This window comes from Diadema setosum, chromosome 17, assembly GCF_964275005.1.
Source record: "Diadema setosum chromosome 17, eeDiaSeto1, whole genome shotgun sequence".
NCBI classification, from domain to species: Eukaryota; Metazoa; Echinodermata; class Echinoidea; order Diadematoida; family Diadematidae; genus Diadema; species Diadema setosum.
The window spans coordinates 12,190,551-12,211,946 of record NC_092701.1 but is presented as its reverse complement, the minus strand read 5'-3'; the positions used below and the strand labels follow the sequence as shown (position 1 = coordinate 12,211,946).

Sequence of the window (21,396 nt, the reverse complement as noted above, 5' to 3'; positions counted from 1 at the left end):
ACATTGAACGCCTGCAACTGTGATAACTATTATACAGCCCAGTCGCTGTATAAATCGAATCACGGCGTCTGGTCGGGCTACAACAGTGAATAATTTGGTTACGCTTTAATTGTTAATTTTGTAATTGTCAGTGCCGTTAATTTTGGACAAGACACCTGCTATTTGTTTCCGGTATGATAATGAGAGGGCTCTCGTGGTTTGCCAATTTGGCAATTCCTGCATAATCCACGAAGTTCCTGAGTTGTACCAAAGGTAATAGGGAGTTTTCGCAAGCACGACGCGGCCGGGATTTTAGCGTGTCGTGTGCAAAATTTGCTTCTGCGCATGATCAAATCCGGGAAACGTCCCGTCCTGGGGAAATCGAGTACGGTATTCAGTCAAAATAGCGTTCGGTCCCGATGCTGGGCAGCGAGTCAGCCAGCCAGCCAGCCAGCCAATCAGCGATCTTGCCCCCACGCCTGCGTCCTGTACAGGAAAGCGAAACTGCCTAGATATGGGGACGGGAGTCTGAGTGCGGGGACTGTCACAGCTGATTGCTTCCGCTTATCCTCGGTCTTCCCGTCGTGTAGCGAAAACTCCCTACTATCTTTCAAACAATACAACTAACGAGAGTATAAAGTGGTTTACAATCAAAATGAAAGGCCAGTACATGAAACTTTGTGGGCTTGCTTGGCTGTATATGCAATACAACGTGAGAATTAAGTGTACCTTTACTGTCATGTATTAACATTGACATGGATTGAAATCATTAAAACAATGTTGTGGTTCAAACATTGAAAAAAAAAATATGATTTTCAACGAAAACTCACTCCAGTCTAGTGACCAGCTAATGTTGACTGCATAATGTTGTGATTTTAAGGTTTTTGCTTGTTTGTTTTTCAGTTTGATTGTTTGGCTATATGACACACTGCTAATATCATGCATTATTACCTATACGAGGTAGTTTTGCAAGGCAATTGCAGTTGATATTTTGCAGGGTTAAAGGTCAGGAGTTGTTATTTTGCAGGGTTAAAGGTCAGCAGGCAATATTCGTTCGCCTCTGCCGGTTTTCGCCACGTCGCTGCGTGTCGGTTACACACACCGTACCGTACACAAAACAATGTGTGCCAGCAGTGCAATCTTCCGATTTTCGCCATTCACTTTACACAGGGAGGTGGGAAGAGAAAGAGTGCGATCTCTCTCCCCACGTCCCTCCGATCGACCACGAAAAGAAAACATTCCAGGACGTCGCTGGGTGTCGGTTACACGCACCGCAGAAGAACGCTGATAAATCAACTCATACAAGGTCGACCACTTACAGCAGCACTACGCGTCAAACAATGATTAGTCCATTTGTGCTCAATAATTGCAGAGTGACCATCAGTTTTACAACTCTCCAAATTTAAGTAAAATTAAAGTGTAAAAGCGTTCAGATGTTTGAAGTTCGCCTGTTACAACTACATATGTATCTTTGAAGTTGGAGTTGAATGATATACATTGATGAACAATTTTTCAATTATTCGACATGTTGATGATCTACAGGTAGTCAAATGTGGCTTGATCTATATCATAGTGTATAGCCGTATTCACATATTTTCTTAATTTACCTAGAGGATAGGTAATAATTATGATATTGACTGGCCTTGAGGGAGATACCAGATAAATATTGCCCGCACTGAAAGAATATTGCCCTCGTCTTCGACTCGGGCAATATTCTTTCAGTTTGGGCAATATTTTCTGGTATCTCCCTCGAGGCCAGTCAATATTATATAAGTATTATCATTTTTACATCGAGACAGCCGTACATTCAGGTAAAGGTTACACCTCTTCTGTGTTTACGTGATATTTGTGATTGTATAAGAAACTCTGGTTTTTGTGGTCTTGTCAGTGTAATGATGTAAAGCAGCAAAAATGGAAAACGTGGTTTTGAAAGCAAATCACTTGACAATGTAGAAACCACATTCTCTGGAGTTCAGCATGTAAATATATAGTACATAGATACAGTGCATCACATGGATCTCCTCAGGCTCAGGATTGAATCCCATTAATGGCCTTCTGCAAGTTTTCAACTTACTGGGCGTCATCGTAGGTAATTCTGGGTAATTCAGGTAATAAATCAGATCAGTCTGATTGGTATCTGAAGATACCAATGTCAAAAGGCTGCAAATACCAGGACGATATTTATTCAAACTCGAATGTGAAGTCGACTCCTTTCATTTTCTGTTCGTACCACTTGTCAAACATTTCGTTTTGGGCCACGGTGAAGCGCTCTTTCCACTGACCAGAAACTCCTGAGTGAAAAACAACAACAACAAACGAATGTTAACACAAAACCCAATTAAACAAATAAACAAACAAGCAGCAATAAACTAAAACAACAACAGTACCAAAAACGAAAATATGCAAAACGAGCATTGTTGTCATTAATTTCCAAAATGCATTTACCGAAATGCGGATTGGTTTAGAATAGTATCTGTTGTATCATATTCTACACAAAAAGTACGTTACTTCTCTCTTCTCTCTTCTCTTCTTGATAAGTACACACTATACAATCATGTGACAGATTAGAGAACACATTTTGTCAGGATACAAATGATGCACAGGATACGCCAGTTTAACTTTGGAACTTGTGCTCGTGGGTTTTAGTTAAACGAGAGCATCTAATTCTCACTTATCCACGAAATAGGCCTGTTCATCATTTGTGGTATAAAATGGGCCCGTAAATTCATGAAATACTACCATTTTCCCCATCATGCGTCCGGTACACCTACTACACCATATAACTCAATAAAGAGAATATGCAAACAATAGAAGAACTCTGCTTGATCCCAGAACACATCGCAAGCTGTTGATTTATACCTTTATTCATGAAGGGGATTGAGTTCACCACATCGTGGAAGTCCTTATCGGCTGCTTTTTCGTCCGTCTTTCGCGTTGCGTACGTCTTACTCATTCCCTTGAACGAACTGTACTCGACAACTTTCTGCACCTCGTCATCAGTCAGGTCAACGCCGATGTGGGCTGCCACCTGCCGTACGCCCTCCACGGGGTTCTGATGCCAGGATAAATACACAGCGAACAGTCCAAATTTTATCGTGACATTCAAACAATGTCATTTGGAATAATTACTTGATGCGTTGTTTCTGTTTAAAATCTTATACTCCGACCAAGCACACTTTTTGCATCATTTTCTGGATGCCTAGATTATGAAGGAACCGGATGTAAAGAATGCTTAAATAGGTTTCCAAGCCAGTTGTAAATTAGAATGATAAGGAAGAGTAAAAATCTTACGAGTACGACAGTGAAATTTGATCAAAATTGGATGAAAATCGAGGAAGTTGTGAAATTGTGAAGTTTCGCTAATTTCTGCAGAAGAGTTCTAGCACATTTGGTATGAATATACAAATGAGTTAGCTGATTATGTCATCACCTCACAATTTGCTATTGATCGTGTAAAAAAAAATGACGAGATTTAAAGTTTTTGTCATTAAAGTGTAAAACATGATTTTATTCCTGATAAAATAACTTCAGAATAATGATCAGCCTCAGTACAATATGTTAGAATTTTGAGCCTGGGGCGCAATTGCGTTTGAATGAAAAACTGAAAATTTCTAAATTTTGTATAATATGAATTATACGGCAAGCTGTGAGGGGATTACATCATCACTTCACTATTTGCATATTCATGTTGACTGTTCAAGAAGTAGTTTTTCTGAAAAATCAAACAACTTTAACATGTCACAATTCCTTATTTTTCATTCGATTCCGATCAAACTTTTCATTGATGCGCATAGAAAAAAAAAATCACTCCTTTTCAGACTAACTTTTAACTGCATTGGATTTCCCTTTTCAAGGTATTGTATACAATTGGGAGCAGTAATAAAAAATGTTCAAGTTATCACATTTTATGCATATGTGTAGGGTAGTTGTATTACAGACATCTTACCACATGAAAAATTTTGCAATGAAGCCTAAAATATAAAAAGATATATCACTGTTTTTCTCAGTAAATCATAACTGAAGACGGTCAAGTCTAGAAGCAATTTTATAATAACGATTGCTCACATTTTGTGTATTAAAAAGACTTAACATTGATTATACCGATAAACAGTTTTACATTTTGTTTCATCCCTAACTCACATTTTAGAACTATCAAAACACTTAAGCTGGGTTTTTGTTTCATGTGCAAATAGTAAATAGTGACCTTAAGGATGACTTCCGATTAAAAAAAAAATGTAGAAAGTTTCGTCCGAAGGAATTGGAATGCTAGTAAGGCGAGTATGAAATGTCGAGACCCAAGTCAAGGGACTGAACATAAATCATCAATACAGACTAGTCAAATTAGGTCTGCCTTGACAACATATGTATTCAGCTCCATGATTTTCCTTGGCAACCAGTAACTCCCATCGCTACCCATCGGGCAGCTTTTGTGCCTCGTGTGCAACGTACAGCGTACCCGCGACTTTTTTTGTGTGTTTGCCGACGAGTAGATAGATTAGATTTAAAAAAAAAAATGTCAGTATTTGATCAGAAATTACTGTACACCAATAGATGTTCTGTCAAATATTTCCATTGTCTCGCAAACCCTTTCCCTACGACTTTATCCCTACATAAGGTGGATTGGTGAGTTGGCTCAGTCGGTAGCGCGTCTGTTTCACGATCCAAAGGACCCCGGTTCGATTCCCGGGTCCTACTGAGCAATGCCGTGTGTAATCATACCGTCCCCTCTAGCAAGAGGCAAAACATTCTGTCCTCGGATAGAATATAAAATGGAGGTCCCGTGTATGAGAGAGTCACACTCATTCACGTAAAAGTTCCCGCTTCATTCATTCATCGCAAAGAGCAGTGTGTTTAACCCGGTGAAGTGGTCCCACCTCACATCCAACTGGACCCCATGGAAGACTGGCTTAGCGTAGCTGAACATGGGCTATTCAGCCATCTTCTCTGATGGAAATGAACAAACAAACAAACAAAACAAAAACAGACAGCCAAAGTATGAATGGTTACAACTAAGGCCCCATGTCGTGCGTTGATCATACCATACCGTTATTCTTACCAGCCTTTGTGTATAAAATCGCTGTTTTTGTATACCGTGTAAACTTTAACCACCGACCGTGGGAACTTTGTGATTTCCAGCAGTCGTACCAAATGCTTGAAGATTGCCATGTGCCGTGGTTTTTGCCCCGTCACTCTGACAGTATAGCCTCCTGATAATTATGTTGGAGCTACTGTTTTGTACCGGATGTTTGATAGAATCGGGTACATATCTCTGACCTCAACTTTGTGACATAATACATCTTTTTCACTTCAACATACCGTTTCATCTCAAATAGCAAAGTACACTCCTAGTCCTATCCTATACTCGTCATTGCAATGACAATCATCTAAATAACCCGAAGTTGCTTAATTGTCGCTTATTTGCTATCCGACACTAATGGACCGGATATATAGAATTCTCTGCTCGAACAAATTAAAGCACGCACATCATTTCTTTCTCGAAAAGCAAACATGAAAAAGTCCATTATATCAAGTTATTCGAATTAGCTGTATCTGATCTTTGTAACCAAAACCTAAATAGATTAATTTTTGATGTTTTGATATCCCCCCCCCCCGTCTCCTTACATCAAACTATTCAATAAACATATTTAAGCTTTCGTATCGTAAAAGGCACCTAGTATCGCGCGCCTGTTGGGCTCTTTTACTTGCACCAGCACTCACCTCACTCACCTCATTATCTGTATTGTATAGTGTCTGTACAATTTTTGGTGTCGCATGTGAATGTGATGTCAGAATGTCACTGTTTTTTTTAATTTTATTTTCGATAAGTATATAAGATGTATGTTTTGCCCGTTTTCTTTTTTTTTCTTTTTCTTTTTCAAGGCTGTCGTATCTTCAAGCTCAATGCTTATTTGACGACAGTCTTCTGCATTTACACTCCCAGTGCATGTACTATAATTCAGTCAGATCATTTGATTCACTTTTTCCCGGAGTGGTTCCCAATTGACGTGTTCCCTTATTATTTCTTTAATCTCTACACGTATATCTCAGTTTTATATTCGGATGTACACACTCTATGTTCTATTATCTTGTAAACAAAAAGAAATGACTGAATTTTATTTGTAATATATATTTGATGCATAAAATTCCTAACAAATTCATTTGAATTGAATTGAATTTATTCAAGCCTGAATGTATATCGTGAGAAAAGGGGAACCATATCAAAGCGCATATCTTACGCTCTCAAAGTTTGCTTTCGAAGTCTTGAGGGTCGACAGACCTTTTCGTAGGTAAATATGGATGTTTTGATTGATATTTTTTCTGCACAGTCACTCTCGGGGTTCACGGACTTTGGACTTTGGACCACTTATACGTCTGCAACATCAAAGATTACATCTCATCTTAGAGCGGGCACAGTAATAAGCACAAGATATTTAATTGCTTGTATATAAAGTGCGTGAAACCTTCCCGTCTGGTCTTGTATTTATCCCGTGTTTTGTACAACTTTCAGGTCAACCGGTCAAAGAATAACAACCAGTTACTGAAAACTAGTCAGAAACACCGCAGATTCTTTACCATTTAATCTCACCCTCAAAAGTGATGTTATAATTAATTTCCTTACCATTGCTTACTGTTTTTCCTTGCTTGCCCTTTTCTCTTTGCATGTTCACGTTGTGTCTACACCACTATGACCCCGTTTACAGTGCGAGGCTCGGCCGCGGCTCGGCCGCGGCCGAGCCCAGCCCCGCTTCAGTGTAAACGCACAAAAGGCCAAATGCGAGGCCAAAATTGGCCTCGCATTTGGCCTCGCTCTGGAGGTGGTCTCGGCCGCGGCTCGGCCGCGGCCGAGTCCGGCCTCAATTGCGCGGCCGAGCCTCGCAATTTTGTCCGTTTACACTGCTGGGCTCGGCAAAGGATTTTCCTTCGGCAAAGGCCTTTGTCCGAACGGCGACTTCGTCGCCACGGAATCCAGTTGGCAAAGGGTCTGAAAACCAGGCTATACCAAACTGCGTTTGTTTACAAGCAGAGCCCCACTACAACAAAATATTGAAAGGTTTGAATCAAAAGCGCGGCCGAGCCCAGCAGTGTAAACGGACAAAATTGCGAGGCTCGGCCGCGCAATTGAGGCCGGGCTCGGCCGCGGCCGAGCCGCGGCCGAGCCCGGCCCCGCACTGTAAACGGGGTCTAATAGTGACTATACTCAATATTGCGAGTTGTGTGACCAGTGTTGTACAAAACTAAGAAATGACTGCGTAAAAAACGTGCGTAAACGGAATATCCATGTACAACTACGCAAATAAATGGGCTGAATTTTATTCATTTTGTATTCAAATCGTGTTGGCCAGGCGTATCACTTTTTTTTTTAATGCAGCTGTCCACTGTCAAAAGGGTTCACTCCACAGAACTTGAGGCTTATTTTCGAGTTCTGTGATTCACTCTCAAGTTGAACAAACATGTTGTTTAACAGGCCCGTAGCCAGGGGGGGGGGGGGGGGGTGCGTCGGGTGCGTACGCACCCCCCTAAATTCTGAAAGGTCCACTTTTTCATAATAACTGTTTTTAGCAATTCTCAAGATAACAATCCAAATAAATATAAAGACACATTATATGCTACGTAAATGTGGAAGAGTACGTTTAACAATGTTAAAAATAATTGTACGAAACCCTTTTGTTGTATGAACCATCGGATCGTCCCCATGCACACAAACACAAATGTTATGTATCAATTTGTGCGAGCTATTATTATATTGGCACTGCATGCCATGGCCCTTGGCGCGTGTGACCGGTGTTTTTTTTTTTTTTTTCCACTGGCCGCCCGAGTACGTGCGATTCGTGGATGACATTGAGGTTGACACTTGCATTTTTTCACAGGAACAGAGGTAAGTGGATGAAAATCTAATAGCCTCAAGTTTACATATATGATAAAAATTAAAGAAATTTCCTCGAAATTACTATAATCGAAAACCTGAGACATTTTATATCTACGTCTCACAAAGATATAGTACATGTATATATCAGTACATGTTGGTATGATAATGCCTGGGGATAGATTATTATGTCAACTATTTTCCATTATGAATGCATGCTCCAATCAAATTGTGAAAAGGTGGTCATGAATTAGCATTTCTTGCGAACGATCAGGAGAGACAAAACAAAATGAAAGACCTGTCTTACTCCAGTTCTCTTGTAACACTCATTGGGCCATTATGCATGCCTAACGAATTATAATAGCTGCTTTTTCTAGCCCTTTTGCTAGTACCAATATTCGAGAAAAGATCATCTATCAAGTAACTGTACGATCTCCGTGCATAATCTAATGCTTTTAAACACACTTGCCTACTCGCCTTCAGCTGGCATTTGCTTACGGTTCCAACAAATTATTAGTTATACATTTTCTCATGTTGTGACAGTTCGATTGGTTCTCATTTTGAAGTGAGCCAAAACCTAAGAACATTCTCACTTATAATTTCCAAAGAGTATTATGCAGGCACGCAAACTAAATTTAGTTGTATTTCATTTAAATGTAATGGGTAAGAGGGTATGAGAGAGAATGCTGAGCTATGAAGTAAAATGGTAAAGTAAAAAGTTTGTCAGATAGTATTACAAAAGCCTGAATATTGCAAGAGCTCCGGAGTAAAAACAGTCAGGGAAAAACCCTATGTATGATAACATTGTGAGAGCGTTAGACTGCATTCTGACGCGTCGTTATTTAATTTACATTCTTTATTCATATTTTTCATAAAAAACACAGGTAATGAGCCGGATTGGGTTAAAATTCTCACTTACAGCTTTGTAGAAGTCTGAGTCAACAGTATCACACAGTACTTCAAGACGTACTAGTACAAACGATTTCTTGAGCCTGCACCGTTTCAGGCTCTGTTCTGGATACGGCGGTAGAAACTCATTCTTTTTTGTTGTTTATTTTATCATTATTTACTAATCTCTTTTCTAACTTACAGGTAGCGGATTTCTTTGCAGGCCAAATTCGGAAATGTAGTGTTGATTATTACTTATACATTTTCTCATGTTGTGACAGTTCTATTGGTTCTCATTTTAAAGTGAGCCAAAACCTAAGAACATTTTCACTTATAATTTCCAAAGAGTATTATGCAGGCACGCAAACTCATTTTAGTTGTATTTCATTTAAATGTAATGGGTAAGAGGGTATGAGAGAGAATGGAAAGTGCTGAGCTATGAAGTAAAATGGTAAAGTAAAAAGTTTGTCAGATAGTATTACAAAAGCCTGAATATTGCAAGAGCTCCGGAGTAAAAACAGTCAGTGAAAAACCCTATGTATGATAGCATTGTGAGAGCGTTAGACTGCATTGTGACGCATCGTTATTTAATTTACATTCTTTATTGATATATTTTCATAAATATCTAAGGTAATGAGTCGGATTGGATTACAATTCTCACTTACAGCTTTGTAGAAGTCTGAGTCAACAGTATCACACAGTACTTCAAGACGTATTATAGTACAAACGATTTCTTGAGCCTGCACCGTTTCAGGCTCTGTTCTGGATACGGCGGTTTTATAGAAACTCATTCTTTTTTGTTGTTTATTTTATCATTATTTACTAATCTCTTTTCTAACTTACAGGTAGCGGATTTCTTTGCAGGCCAAATTCGGAAATGTAGTGTTGATTATTACTTATACATTTTCTCATGTTGTGACAGTTCTATTGGTTCTCATTTTAAAGTGAGCCAAAACCTAAGAACATTTTCACTTATAATTTCCAAAGAGTATTATGCAGGCACGCAAACTCATTTTAGTTGTATTTCATTTAAATGTAATGGGTAAGAGGGTATGAGAGAGAATGGAAAGTGCTGAGCTATGAAGTAAAATGGTAAAGTAAAAAGTTTGTCAGATAGTATTACAAAAGCCTGAATATTGCAAGAGCTCCGGAGTAAAAACAGTCAGTGAAAAACCCTATGTATGATAGCATTGTGAGAGCGTTAGACTGCATTGTGACGCATCGTTATTTAATTTACATTCTTTATTGATATATTTTCATAAATATCTAAGGTAATGAGTCGGATTGGATTACAATTCTCACTTACAGCTTTGTAGAAGTCTGAGTCAACAGTATCACACAGTACTTCAAGACGTATTATAGTACAAACGATTTCTTGAGCCTGCACCGTTTCAGGCTCTGTTCTGGATACGGCGGTTTTATAGAAACTCATTCTTTTTTGTTGTTTATTTTATCATTATTTACTAATCTCTTTTCTAACTTACAGGTAGCGGATTTCTTTGCAGGCCAAATTCGGAAATGTAGTGTTGATTATTACTTATACATTTTCTCATGTTGTGACAGTTCTATTGGTTCTCATTTTAAAGTGAGCCAAAACCTAAGAACATTTTCACTTATAATTTCCAAAGAGTATTATGCAGGCACGCAAACTCATTTTAGTTGTATTTCATTTAAATGTAATGGGTAAGAGGGTATGAGAGAGAATGGAAAGTGCTGAGCTATGAAGTAAAATGGTAAAGTAAAAAGTTTGTCAGATAGTATTACAAAAGCCTGAATATTGCAAGAGCTCCGGAGTAAAAACAGTCAGTGAAAAACCCTATGTATGATAGCATTGTGAGAGCGTTAGACTGCATTGTGACGCATCGTTATTTAATTTACATTCTTTATTGATATATTTTCATAAATATCTAAGGTAATGAGTCGGATTGGATTACAATTCTCACTTACAGCTTTGTAGAAGTCTGAGTCAACAGTATCACACAGTACTTCAAGACGTATTATAGTACAAACGATTTCTTGAGCCTGCACCGTTTCAGGCTCTGTTCTGGATACGGCGGTTTTATAGAAACTCATTCTTTTTTGTTGTTTATTTTATCATTATTTACTAATCTCTTTTCTAACTTACAGGTAGCGGATTTCTTTGCAGGCCAAATTCGGAAATGTAGTGTTGATTATCACTTATACATTTTCTCATGTTGTGACAGTTCTATTGGTTCTCATTTTAAAGTGAGCCAAAACCTAAAAACATTTTCACTTATAATTTCCAAAGAGTATTATGCAGGCACGCAAACTCATTTTAGTTGTATTTCATTTAAATGTAATGGGTAAGAGGGTATGAGAGAGAATGGAAAGTGCTGAGCTATGAAGTAAAATGGTAAAGTAAAAAGTTTGTCAGATAGTATTACAAAAGAAACTAATTCTTTTTTGTTTGTTTATTTTATCATTATTTACTTATCTCTCTTCTAACTTAAAGGTAGTGGATCTCTTTGCAGCCCAAATTCGAAAATGCCTAGAGACAGCTAGTAACCAAATATGCTACTATAATTTAATAGATAAGAAATAACCATTCCAGTATGTATCTTAGTGTGCACAGTAAGACAGATCAAATCAAATAGGAAAACATGTGAGCATTAAGCCTGAGGTCTGAATTTGCACTCTTCCAATGGCTAACGGATGTTTAATTTTTGAATTTCACTGACCTCCAAATTTCACAAAGAAAACCTTCTTAGCATGATGGTTAATAATATTTGACTGATATTGGAGATGTTTGCGAATCGGACCTACTACCTTTAATATTTTCAAATCTAAAATGATTATTTGAAAGTTCGGAAATGCTGGAAATATCCTACCACAAGGAGGCAAAATATAAATGGTTCACATTTACAATTCATTTTGTTTTAAAAATTTTCTTATTTATTTTCGTTTTTGACAAACTCGAATACCAGGCTTCAGGCCTGCTAACGCGGGTATACAATAGAAAAAATAAAAGTTAAAACAACACCAGGAAAATCACTATTCTCAATTTTGCGGCGCGCTACGCGCGCAGAGTCTCGAACACAATTAAACTTTGCAACTTCCTGGCAAAATGAGTTTTTACGATTTCCTAGATGAAATACCGTAACGCGATTGCATGCAACAGACAAAAATACAAATTTCCTCGAGACTTTAAAACGTCATTAAAACAGTCAAAATTCACAATTTGCGGCGCGCTTCGCGCGCAAATTCTTATACAACTTCTGTAGTTCGGTCGTCCAAAGAATATATATACATTGTATATATATATATATATATATATATATATATATATATATAATTGTGTGTGTGTGTGTCATCATTGGTATTGGTACCGAAGGTCCGTTTTTTTAGTGACCGCACCCCCCCTTGAAAAATCCTGGCTACGGGCCTGTTTAATATTCTACCTTGTATCTTTACTGTTTCCACCATCGTCACGCCGGGCATCTCTTGTATTGTGTGCAGCCCTTGCTTTGCATACTACCGATGCATGTTAGTACTGTACATGCATAATCTAATGGATGTTTTGGTAATGGAAAGTAAAATGAGGAATGAATTAATAATCAGGGGCAATTAATTGTTATTCTAGATCGAACGATCATTATGGAGTATTCTGATGTTGCGCTTGTTTGCAAGAATAATCAAACACTTGTTAAATCATTTGTCTCTTTTGTGTGCGTGTTTGTGTATGTGTGTGTTGTGTGTGCGAGTGTGTACGTATGTGTATTTGACAGTATGCTGCAGCCGTATAGTTCATTTAGAAGGAATGCTCTTGAGTTTTGAAAGCAAACACTATACTTGTCACGTGGAGTCATTATCTAACAATTTTCTATGGCACGCAACTGTGACGTTGAGGTCACATAACCGCCATAAGGAGGTGTGGGGTAATACAGGCTGTCACGAACTCCGCGTGCGGGTAACAGCGTGTAAACGAAAATAGAACTCTTATCTGACTGTTAATGCTTTTGCTGTATATATTTGTACAAGAATGGGCTACTTCTGATATATTGCAAGCTCTGTCTTAGCTACTACTAGTGAGTCATTCTGATCGCCGCTGATTATCTGTTGCTTCTCTCTTAAAAAAAAAAAAAAAAAAAAAAAAAAAAACTGCTTTAAAGGAGAGCACAATTTGGGTGGGAAAAATCCTCTTGTCATTCCACTGTCACAGCTAGTCTGTATTCATCCAGATAATTATGAAGTGTATGCAAGCACATGAAATCATGTGCTTATTTTTATTTTTCCGTGTGCACGCATTTTACCCATTACCATGAATTCAGACTACCAGTGCCCACGGCAATCCATCGTGAATTGTTGATAAAGCATTCATGTGCCTTGGAGCAAGAGTCCAGAAGCCTAGTCAGCAGAGCTCTGAAAAGGTGGTATTTATATAATATTGACTGGCCTCGAGGGAGATACCAGAAATATTGCCCAAACTGGAAGAATATTGCCCGAGTCGAAGACGAGGGCAATATTCTTTCAGTGCGGGGAATATTTATCTGGTATCTCCCTCAAGGCCAGTCAATATCATAATTATTACCTATCCCCTAGGTAAATTAAGAAAATATGTGAATACAGCTATACACTATGATATAGATCAAGCCACACATTTGACTACCTGTAGATCATCACCAACATGTCGAATAATTGAAAAATAATGTATATCATTCAACTCCAACTTCAAAGATACATAATATAACCCTACATATTATGTAGTTGTAACAGGCGAACTTCAAACATCTGAACGCTTTTACACTTTATTTTTGCTTCTGTTTCAATTTCGAGAGTTGTAATAACTGATGGTCACTGTGCATTTTTTCATTGTTTGACGCGTCGTGCTGCTGGAACTAGTGGAAGCGGTCGACCTTGTATGAGTTGATTTATCGGCGTTCTTCTGCGGTGCGTGTAATCGACACGCAGCGAATTCCTTGAATGTTTTCTCTTCGCGGTCGATCGGAATGTTTACATGAGGTGAGAAGAGAAGGAGTGGAATCTCTCTTCCCATCTCCCTGTTTTACAGTGCACTCCCATTATAACGAACACGCGGTTATAACAAAAATCTGGTTATAACAAAGTAAAAATTTGGGCTGCAATGTCATACACTCTATGTATTTCTATCGTTTATTGGTTCGGTTATAACAAAATTCCGATATGACGAAAGAATAACTGCCGGTCCCGAGGATTTCGTTATAACGGGAGCCCACTGTATATGTAAAACCCCGGATGCTCGTAATATGCTCTAATATCGCCCGCTGAACTCCCGACCCTGCAAAATAACAACTGTAATTGCCTCGCAAAACTACCTCGTATAGGTAATAATCGTGTCTATTGTTCAGGGTCATTGTAAGCACGCACTCACATACATATCATTGGTTCTTGTGTAAAGTTCAATTTTGTATAGAGGGTTGATCACCTGATCCTTCTATCTAAACTTGAAAATATGGGGCCGGTTACTGGCATAGGATTGGAGTGGTTCGAGAGTTATCTCTCGAACCGGAGAATAAGGACGTCAATCAGTAATACCCTTTCGGATGAAAGATTATTAACCAGAGGAGTGCCACAAGGATCCTTGTTAGGACCGTTGTTGTTTAGTATATTTATCAATGATATCAATTCGAGGTTTTTTCTGACTGCACGGCCCATTCATATGCCGATGACACGGTCATTTATTACTCACATTAAAAAAAACAAAAAACGAAAGTTGCGGAAAATGTTTTGCAAAAAGAGTTTGTATGTATGAAAACATGGATGGCTGACAACAATTTAAAAATCAATTTTGATAAAACTGTTTGTATGTTATTTGGTAAAAATAATATGTTAAAAAAGCAAGAGTTTTTTTAATGTTAAACTAAGGGGTAAACGATTACTTCAGGAGAATAGTTTTAAATATCTAGGAATTATTGTAGATGATAAATTATCGTGGGATGTTCACATCGAACAACTATGTAACAAGTTAAGTAAAATGATTAATTATATGGGTCGTTTGAGACAGTTTGTTAATATGACTGATTTGCAACTGTAATTCTATTGTGTTACCTCATTTTGATTACGGTGATGTTGTAAGGCAATCCGCCAACGGTAACTCTCTTTCCCAACTTCAGAAGATGCAATATAGAGCCGGGAGATTAATTTCGAAAATTAACCCTTATTCCCACATTACTACCAGTAATGTTCATTATAGCTTATGGTGGAATACAGTAATCAAAAGACAAAAAATCCATCTGCTTTCATTTATGTATAAGATTATGAATAACATGGCCCCCGATTATATGAAAGATATGTTTAAGAACAAGACATCACCATACTCTCTCCGTAATAAAAACGATTTACAGTTACCACGGCCTAAAACTAATTATTGTATAAGAGATCATTTTCATACAGAGCTGCAGCAGCGTATAACAACATACCTAATGATTTACGTCAACTTTCCTCTTTACCCGTTTTTAAGTTCAATTTAGAAAAAACCGAAATCCTTTCTACTTGATTTTTTTAATGCTCCAAACCTTTGAACAATGTGTAATAATATGGTATATATGTAGTCACAATGTAGTAATGTATGTACCGTTCTATATATTTGTGTTTGTGTTATATTTCATTCTATTATCAGTTCCTGATTGTATGTAATTTTTGTGAACAGGGCCCCATGGAAGACCAGAAGTGACTGTCATTGTCGCTACTGAAAATGGGCTACCCTCCGTATGTATTTTTCTTTACTGGACCTTTATGTATGGATGTTGATTTTTAGTACGGAAATAAAACAAACAAACAAACAAACAAACAAACAAACAAGGGTTCAAATTTGACCAAAATCTGGAACTTAACTTTAAAACTAGTAATAGATTTAAAGGGATATTCCAGACGATTTTCATAATTTCACATCATGTAGTACATAAATCGACAACTCCATGTATAGATTTGTGGAATTTACTATGGTTCTTGAGCAGAGAAACAATACTTTGAAAAACCTTAAACAAATTACACTGAACAAGGATGATGACATAGGAGGTTCACATATTTCAGAAATGTAGCAGTGTAATTCCATTACAAAACCACTTGCTTGCGAGTTCACCTGTGTATAATCTATGCATGCCTTCTTCTTTTGTTCTGCTTCCTTGAGCCCCAACTCATGCATTCTTATGGCGACTCTGCCATGTCATCCTCCTTGTTCATTGCAATTTGTTCTAAATTTTGAAAATATTCTCATTTTTCATCCCAATCATCACAAATTCTGAAACTCTGTCCTCTGTATAACTAATAGTTGTTCAAATGTAAAAATCTGAAAATTATCCGGAGGTCTCCTTTAACGAAACTGATTCATCATGTTCATGCTCTCATATTCAAATCACCTCCAACTAAATTGTACACTATTCAGCTATTACTCATATCAATAACAGTGTTATCTGAGGTATAGTTTTCGAACTATTAAGGATCATTCCCCTGCACGTTTAATGGCACGAGCATGCCACGCCCACCCCATGCCATACACACACCAACATGTGACCCTTCTCCAACAGGTACTGTGTGAAGGTATGAAACGCTTTTTCCTTGCTATCAAACGGATTGTTTCTAAGATCCAATGAGTCATGCCTGAACCCTGTTGAGTGCTTTTATGCCATCCCCTCTAGTAATAGACAAACACACTCCTGCCTCTCGGAGAGAACGTATATAGAAGTCTGAATCACAGCTCATGCATCAGGTGAAAATCCTACTTTTTGAACAGGGCGCAAACAAACACACAAACAAACAGCAAACAAACAACGAACAATAAACAAACAAGCTCCGGAAAAAGGAACAACGATGATGACCCTTCCTAAATTACCCAAGGTCAGTGGTAACGGCAGGGGGACGATATCAACTCAGCACATTGTGCCGTTTCTGGAAAAGACAGAATTACCAGGAACTTCTCCACTACAGTCATCTGCCTCTTCTAACATTACAGCGCCAGAGATTTCAGAATCATCATACCTTTTTGAGATTCTCGTAGAAGAGGAAGAGCACGTTGTCTTTATCCCGGACTTTCCAGAATCCCAGATTGTGATCTACCCACGGCCCGAACAGTGACTCTACACGAAAGTCGAAGAAGAAAGACCAACAAATATAGATAAACGAAATTAAGAAATAAACCTTAACAAAGTGAAATACAGCAATGTAGGGAAAAAAAAAGGTAAAACATCGATGCTCAAATTTGACTTATTATTACAAAAACGGGTTGGTTTCATCAACTCATTGATTTTGATTTATTCCGAACAAAGGTTAGAGAATATTTAAAGGATGTAAATCGTATCATCTGATATGATACATATATATATATATATATATATATATATATATATATATATATATATTGTGTGTGTGTGTGTGCGTGTGTGTGTGTGTGTGTGTGTTAGTACAATTTCCTGCTATTGCGGGCAACAAATTATTATTGATTCTATTGGGGAATATGTTCTTATTGATATTTGAGAAAGCTTTACCCATAACATTTGGTAGATAAACATGTTTTGATTTTATGCCCCAACTTCATCCACATTTACCGGTACTTAATGTTTTATTCTTTCTTGGCGTCGCCTCACGTTTATTAAGGTATCTTAGCCACTGTTAGCACACATGAGTTAAATCTCATTGATCTTTATACATTTGATATTGTTGCTATAAAGATTCCACTTCCAATTACTTGAAATGCAGCAACATGCTCTCCAGTAATCTTATCTGACGCTTTCCAGATGCGAGAATTTACAGATTGAATTGAATTGAATTGAATTGAAGATGTGTACATATTTCAGTTTGCACAGTTTATGTATAATTACAATAGCCATAACATGCCTTATCATCATTATCTACTATAATCTACATCTAGATACACATATATTTTCGCTGAATTATGCTAAGTCTAACGATTTTAAAGGGATGGTATAGTTCTGGTTGAACTGGGGATTTAGGTTTTAACTTATTGTGAAATAGTTAGAAACCACTTCTATGAAATACTAAAGAGCATATAACTGTGAGGGCGATTCAAAGTTTATTTGGTGAAGATGGATTTTAAAATAAATGGCGGGACCCAACTTTTGTCATGACCACTTTGTTTCTGGATATCTCCACCAGAACCATACCATTCCTTTAAGATTAACTTCTCCTTGGTGGTGCTTGTTTTTACCGGAAAGTGAATCATATATCTTTCACTGAACTAACGATCATTATGAACAAATAGAGGCAATAAACGACCAAGAACTGATGAAGATGCACCAGATACCCACTGTCTTCCATGAAGGATCCCAGGACCATTTCCCATGAGAAACCACCAGGGGGCTCCATCTTCCCCTTCACTATCATGTTGTAAATCGAATTGAGAATATCCTTCGGGTTACGGGCTACGTAGATAACCTTTGATACAGAGGGGAAAGTACAAAGTTTACATCTAAAACTGTTTTATCTGATTATTCTCGTTGAAATTTATGTCATGAAAATAAGCATTGTGCATAGACAACTTTGCTCGTTCCATCAATGCTGAGTGCTTAAATCAAATATATAGAACAACTCCTTTCTTCTAAAGACCGACGACTACAGAACTGATTTTAAACAACGCAGAAAACAAGTGGCATAATCGCATGTTTCATGGACAAACAAAGCAGACCATGTATATCATACTAAGAATGAACATTGACACATGCTGTCTAAGCATATTGAAGATAGCACTAGTATTATAGGCCCTAGTAATCCACAAACGGGGGAGGGGGGGGGGGCACAAACATACAGACCTTTGCCTTTTCCTCGAGTTTCGTAGGCAGCATCTGGATCGGAAGGTGTGACAGAATGACGCGGGGAGATTTCGCCTTGGCAACCACATCCAAAAATGGCGCCATGTTCGGAGGATTCTGGAGCTCTTCCGCACGTGTCTTGGGCAACTTTTGGGCCATGATTATCATCTCCGCAGTGCTTGTAGACAGCGTGCGGTCTATTTTCTCCGGTATTCCCCGAGCCAGAATAAGTCCAACGATTTCATTCATCCAATGAGTTCCTATATACCAGATAGCAGAGGGAGATGGTAGGTTGCTTAGATAGGAAGTTTGTGTACAGTGATTATACACCACTGTGCCACCATTTCTTGTGCCAAGTGTAAGGTGGCCTGTTCTACATTATAAGCAGTGATATCAGCCGCTTGTAAGTTTGTACCAGTATACAATATGTACAATAATTAATGTGCTCAGCGTGTACGAGGGTATCTAAATGCTTCATATATTCAAGAATGGATTCCCTCTGATCAAATCATGATGTGATATAGCTATCTACATCAGATCATGTTTTTATCGTAATGGCATATTTTGTTGCTTGTCTTTGTATCATTCCTTGTCTGTTTTCATACAAGTAGTAATGGGGCCCAAGTGTAGTCAAGGAGTGTATATGTATAATATATATGCGCACGTATACATGCACAGAAACACACATTAAAGAAGCGTGATAATTGAAGTCCTGCAGCCCGTACCTGTCTTGGGGAAAGTGCAAATCCACACGTCGTCCGTACGAACTTCAAAATTCGGCAACGCGTCTACGCTGGAGTCCAGAATGACGTTGGGTAGTACAATCCCCTTGTACATGTGCATTCCGTTGATCTGAGCTTGTTCGTTTTCCGCCATGTTTGCGAAATCTTCAAACATGCATCAAGGCGCATCAAAGCAGTGGAATACCATAATACACACAGAATTCGCATAACGATGATATATAATGACATAATAAACAATGATAAAGGGGATTTGATCACACACACATCAAAAAGGCATGTATGATTGTATCGTGGCATTCTAACATTACATTATGTCATGTGTTAGCAAAAGTTGAACGAGGGTCAATTTGATAAAAAATCACAGAAATCAATAGGCCTCATTGACTGGATTTTGGGATATATATCAACCCGCAAACTCGGTGTACATAGACCTATACCTTGAAAGAGTCTTGCTAGAACGCAACGTACACAATCTCAACAAAGTGCGCAGGAAAACTGACACCGCTTGTTTATCAATTTTAATTTCAATCTATTTCTGCAACTTAATCTTAAAAGATTACCAAACAGTACAAAGGAACAAAGAACAATAACAGATATAAGTTGGTAAAATTAGATTTTCGACAACACAAAGTCTTGCAGATCTAGCAAGACATTTCTCACGAACCCTATAGATTTTGCCATCCGTTATTTCACTGTATTGATCATGCGCAATATTGCCAGTATGAGGATCTAAATTTGTTTCCTTAAGTTGTAACCAAAATTAATGTTGGGCACTTTTTGATTAAATTCATTTAAATATCATGCTGAAACGGTCTTCGCCTCGAAATTTTCCTGTAGTATCTTCAAAATAAGGAATTTCAACGGTGATCTACACTTTACCACCAATGATTTCCGTTAATTGGTTTACCTCATAGCTACTTAACCCTTTATGTGCCAACTTGTATCTGCAATCGTGGCGTTTCCAGTGCAATTCGATACCTAAAGTACACAAAAGTTTAAAGTGGATGAAATTAACATACAAGCCCTATTCTACCAACTATGACATCATACACATGGTTAAAAACACTTTCAGAAATGGGTAATTTCACTCATCTGTCATACACCACTATTTGCAGGAGTTGACAAAAGAATGACTACATGGTTGAACAAAGCTTCTTCTTTCCTGAAAAAGAAAGACAGAAAATAAACAGGAAAGTTGCAAAAAAAAATTTGAACAATTTCGATGCACGCATTAGGCTGGTGGCAGCACATCGTCTTTGACATTTGTTTGATACAGGGTTCTGCTTCCTTAAGATGAACTGCCTACCTTTTTAAGCTGATTGCAGATGAGAACAGGTTGCAACTGTTGTTACTTTTGTAAAGTTATAGGGGTTGGACGTGATTTGGTCCCTCTCTATAGACAATCAGGTATTCTGCTCTTGGATCTCTCCTCACTTCGGCAGCTCGATGTATAGACCTTCCGATCGAAGTTCCAAAGACGAAGTGCAGTGAACAGTCATGATCGCTAGAATTCTACACACCCACACCCCCACACACTCACACACACACGCACATACACACATACACACACACACACACACACACACACACACACACACAGACACACAGACACAGACAGACAGACACACACACACACACACACAAAGAAAACACGAACGCGGACTGTTACCTGCAGATGCAAATAGGCCGGTGTGTTCCAAAGGTCAGACGTCCTGCCGAAAGTCAAAGCACTGCTATAGAACTATTCCATCCATGCTCGGAACATTGGTCCCTCCAATCATGTCAATCGTAATCTTTTTCTCAAATAAGAATAACATCGAGTGGAACACATTCATATATAGATACGCTTTTTATACACACTGTTCACTCTTTCTACAGCCGAGTCAACTTGCTCATGACCCTAGTTGCGTTCCCATCATGCGTTACCTTGCATTTTGGCATTCGCATAAGCCCTAATAATAGACTATAGGACTTTTAAACGTATACACTTGGTAAAAGGAAACATTTATTGCCAGACCAGGGTTTATTTTTAAGCTATGTTAACGAATGATGCAGTGATATATGCGAAATCACTTTCGACTGTCTTTCAGGGGTTGTTATGTAAGCCTATACATTATTTCATCATTATCATTATCATCATCATCATCATCATCATCATCTT

At 38.1% G+C, this 21,396-nt stretch overlaps 1 protein-coding gene across 1 annotated transcript; it reads right to left on the bottom strand.

Annotated features, from left to right (window-relative positions):
- Positions 1–2,160: 2,160 nt before the first annotated feature.
- On the bottom strand, positions 2,161–21,077 carry LOC140240987 (sulfotransferase 1A1-like). Its single transcript, XM_072320763.1, has 7 exons — positions 20,905–21,077; positions 19,218–19,379; positions 18,493–18,752; positions 17,992–18,118; positions 16,706–16,803; positions 2,839–3,031; positions 2,161–2,270 (listed from the first exon to the last, which is right to left on the bottom strand). The coding sequence occupies exons 2-7, from the start codon at positions 19,366–19,368 to the stop codon at positions 2,161–2,163; spliced, it is 939 nt and encodes a 312-aa protein (XP_072176864.1). The 5' UTR covers positions 19,369–19,379; positions 20,905–21,077.
- Between the last annotated feature and the right edge of the window lie 319 nt (positions 21,078–21,396).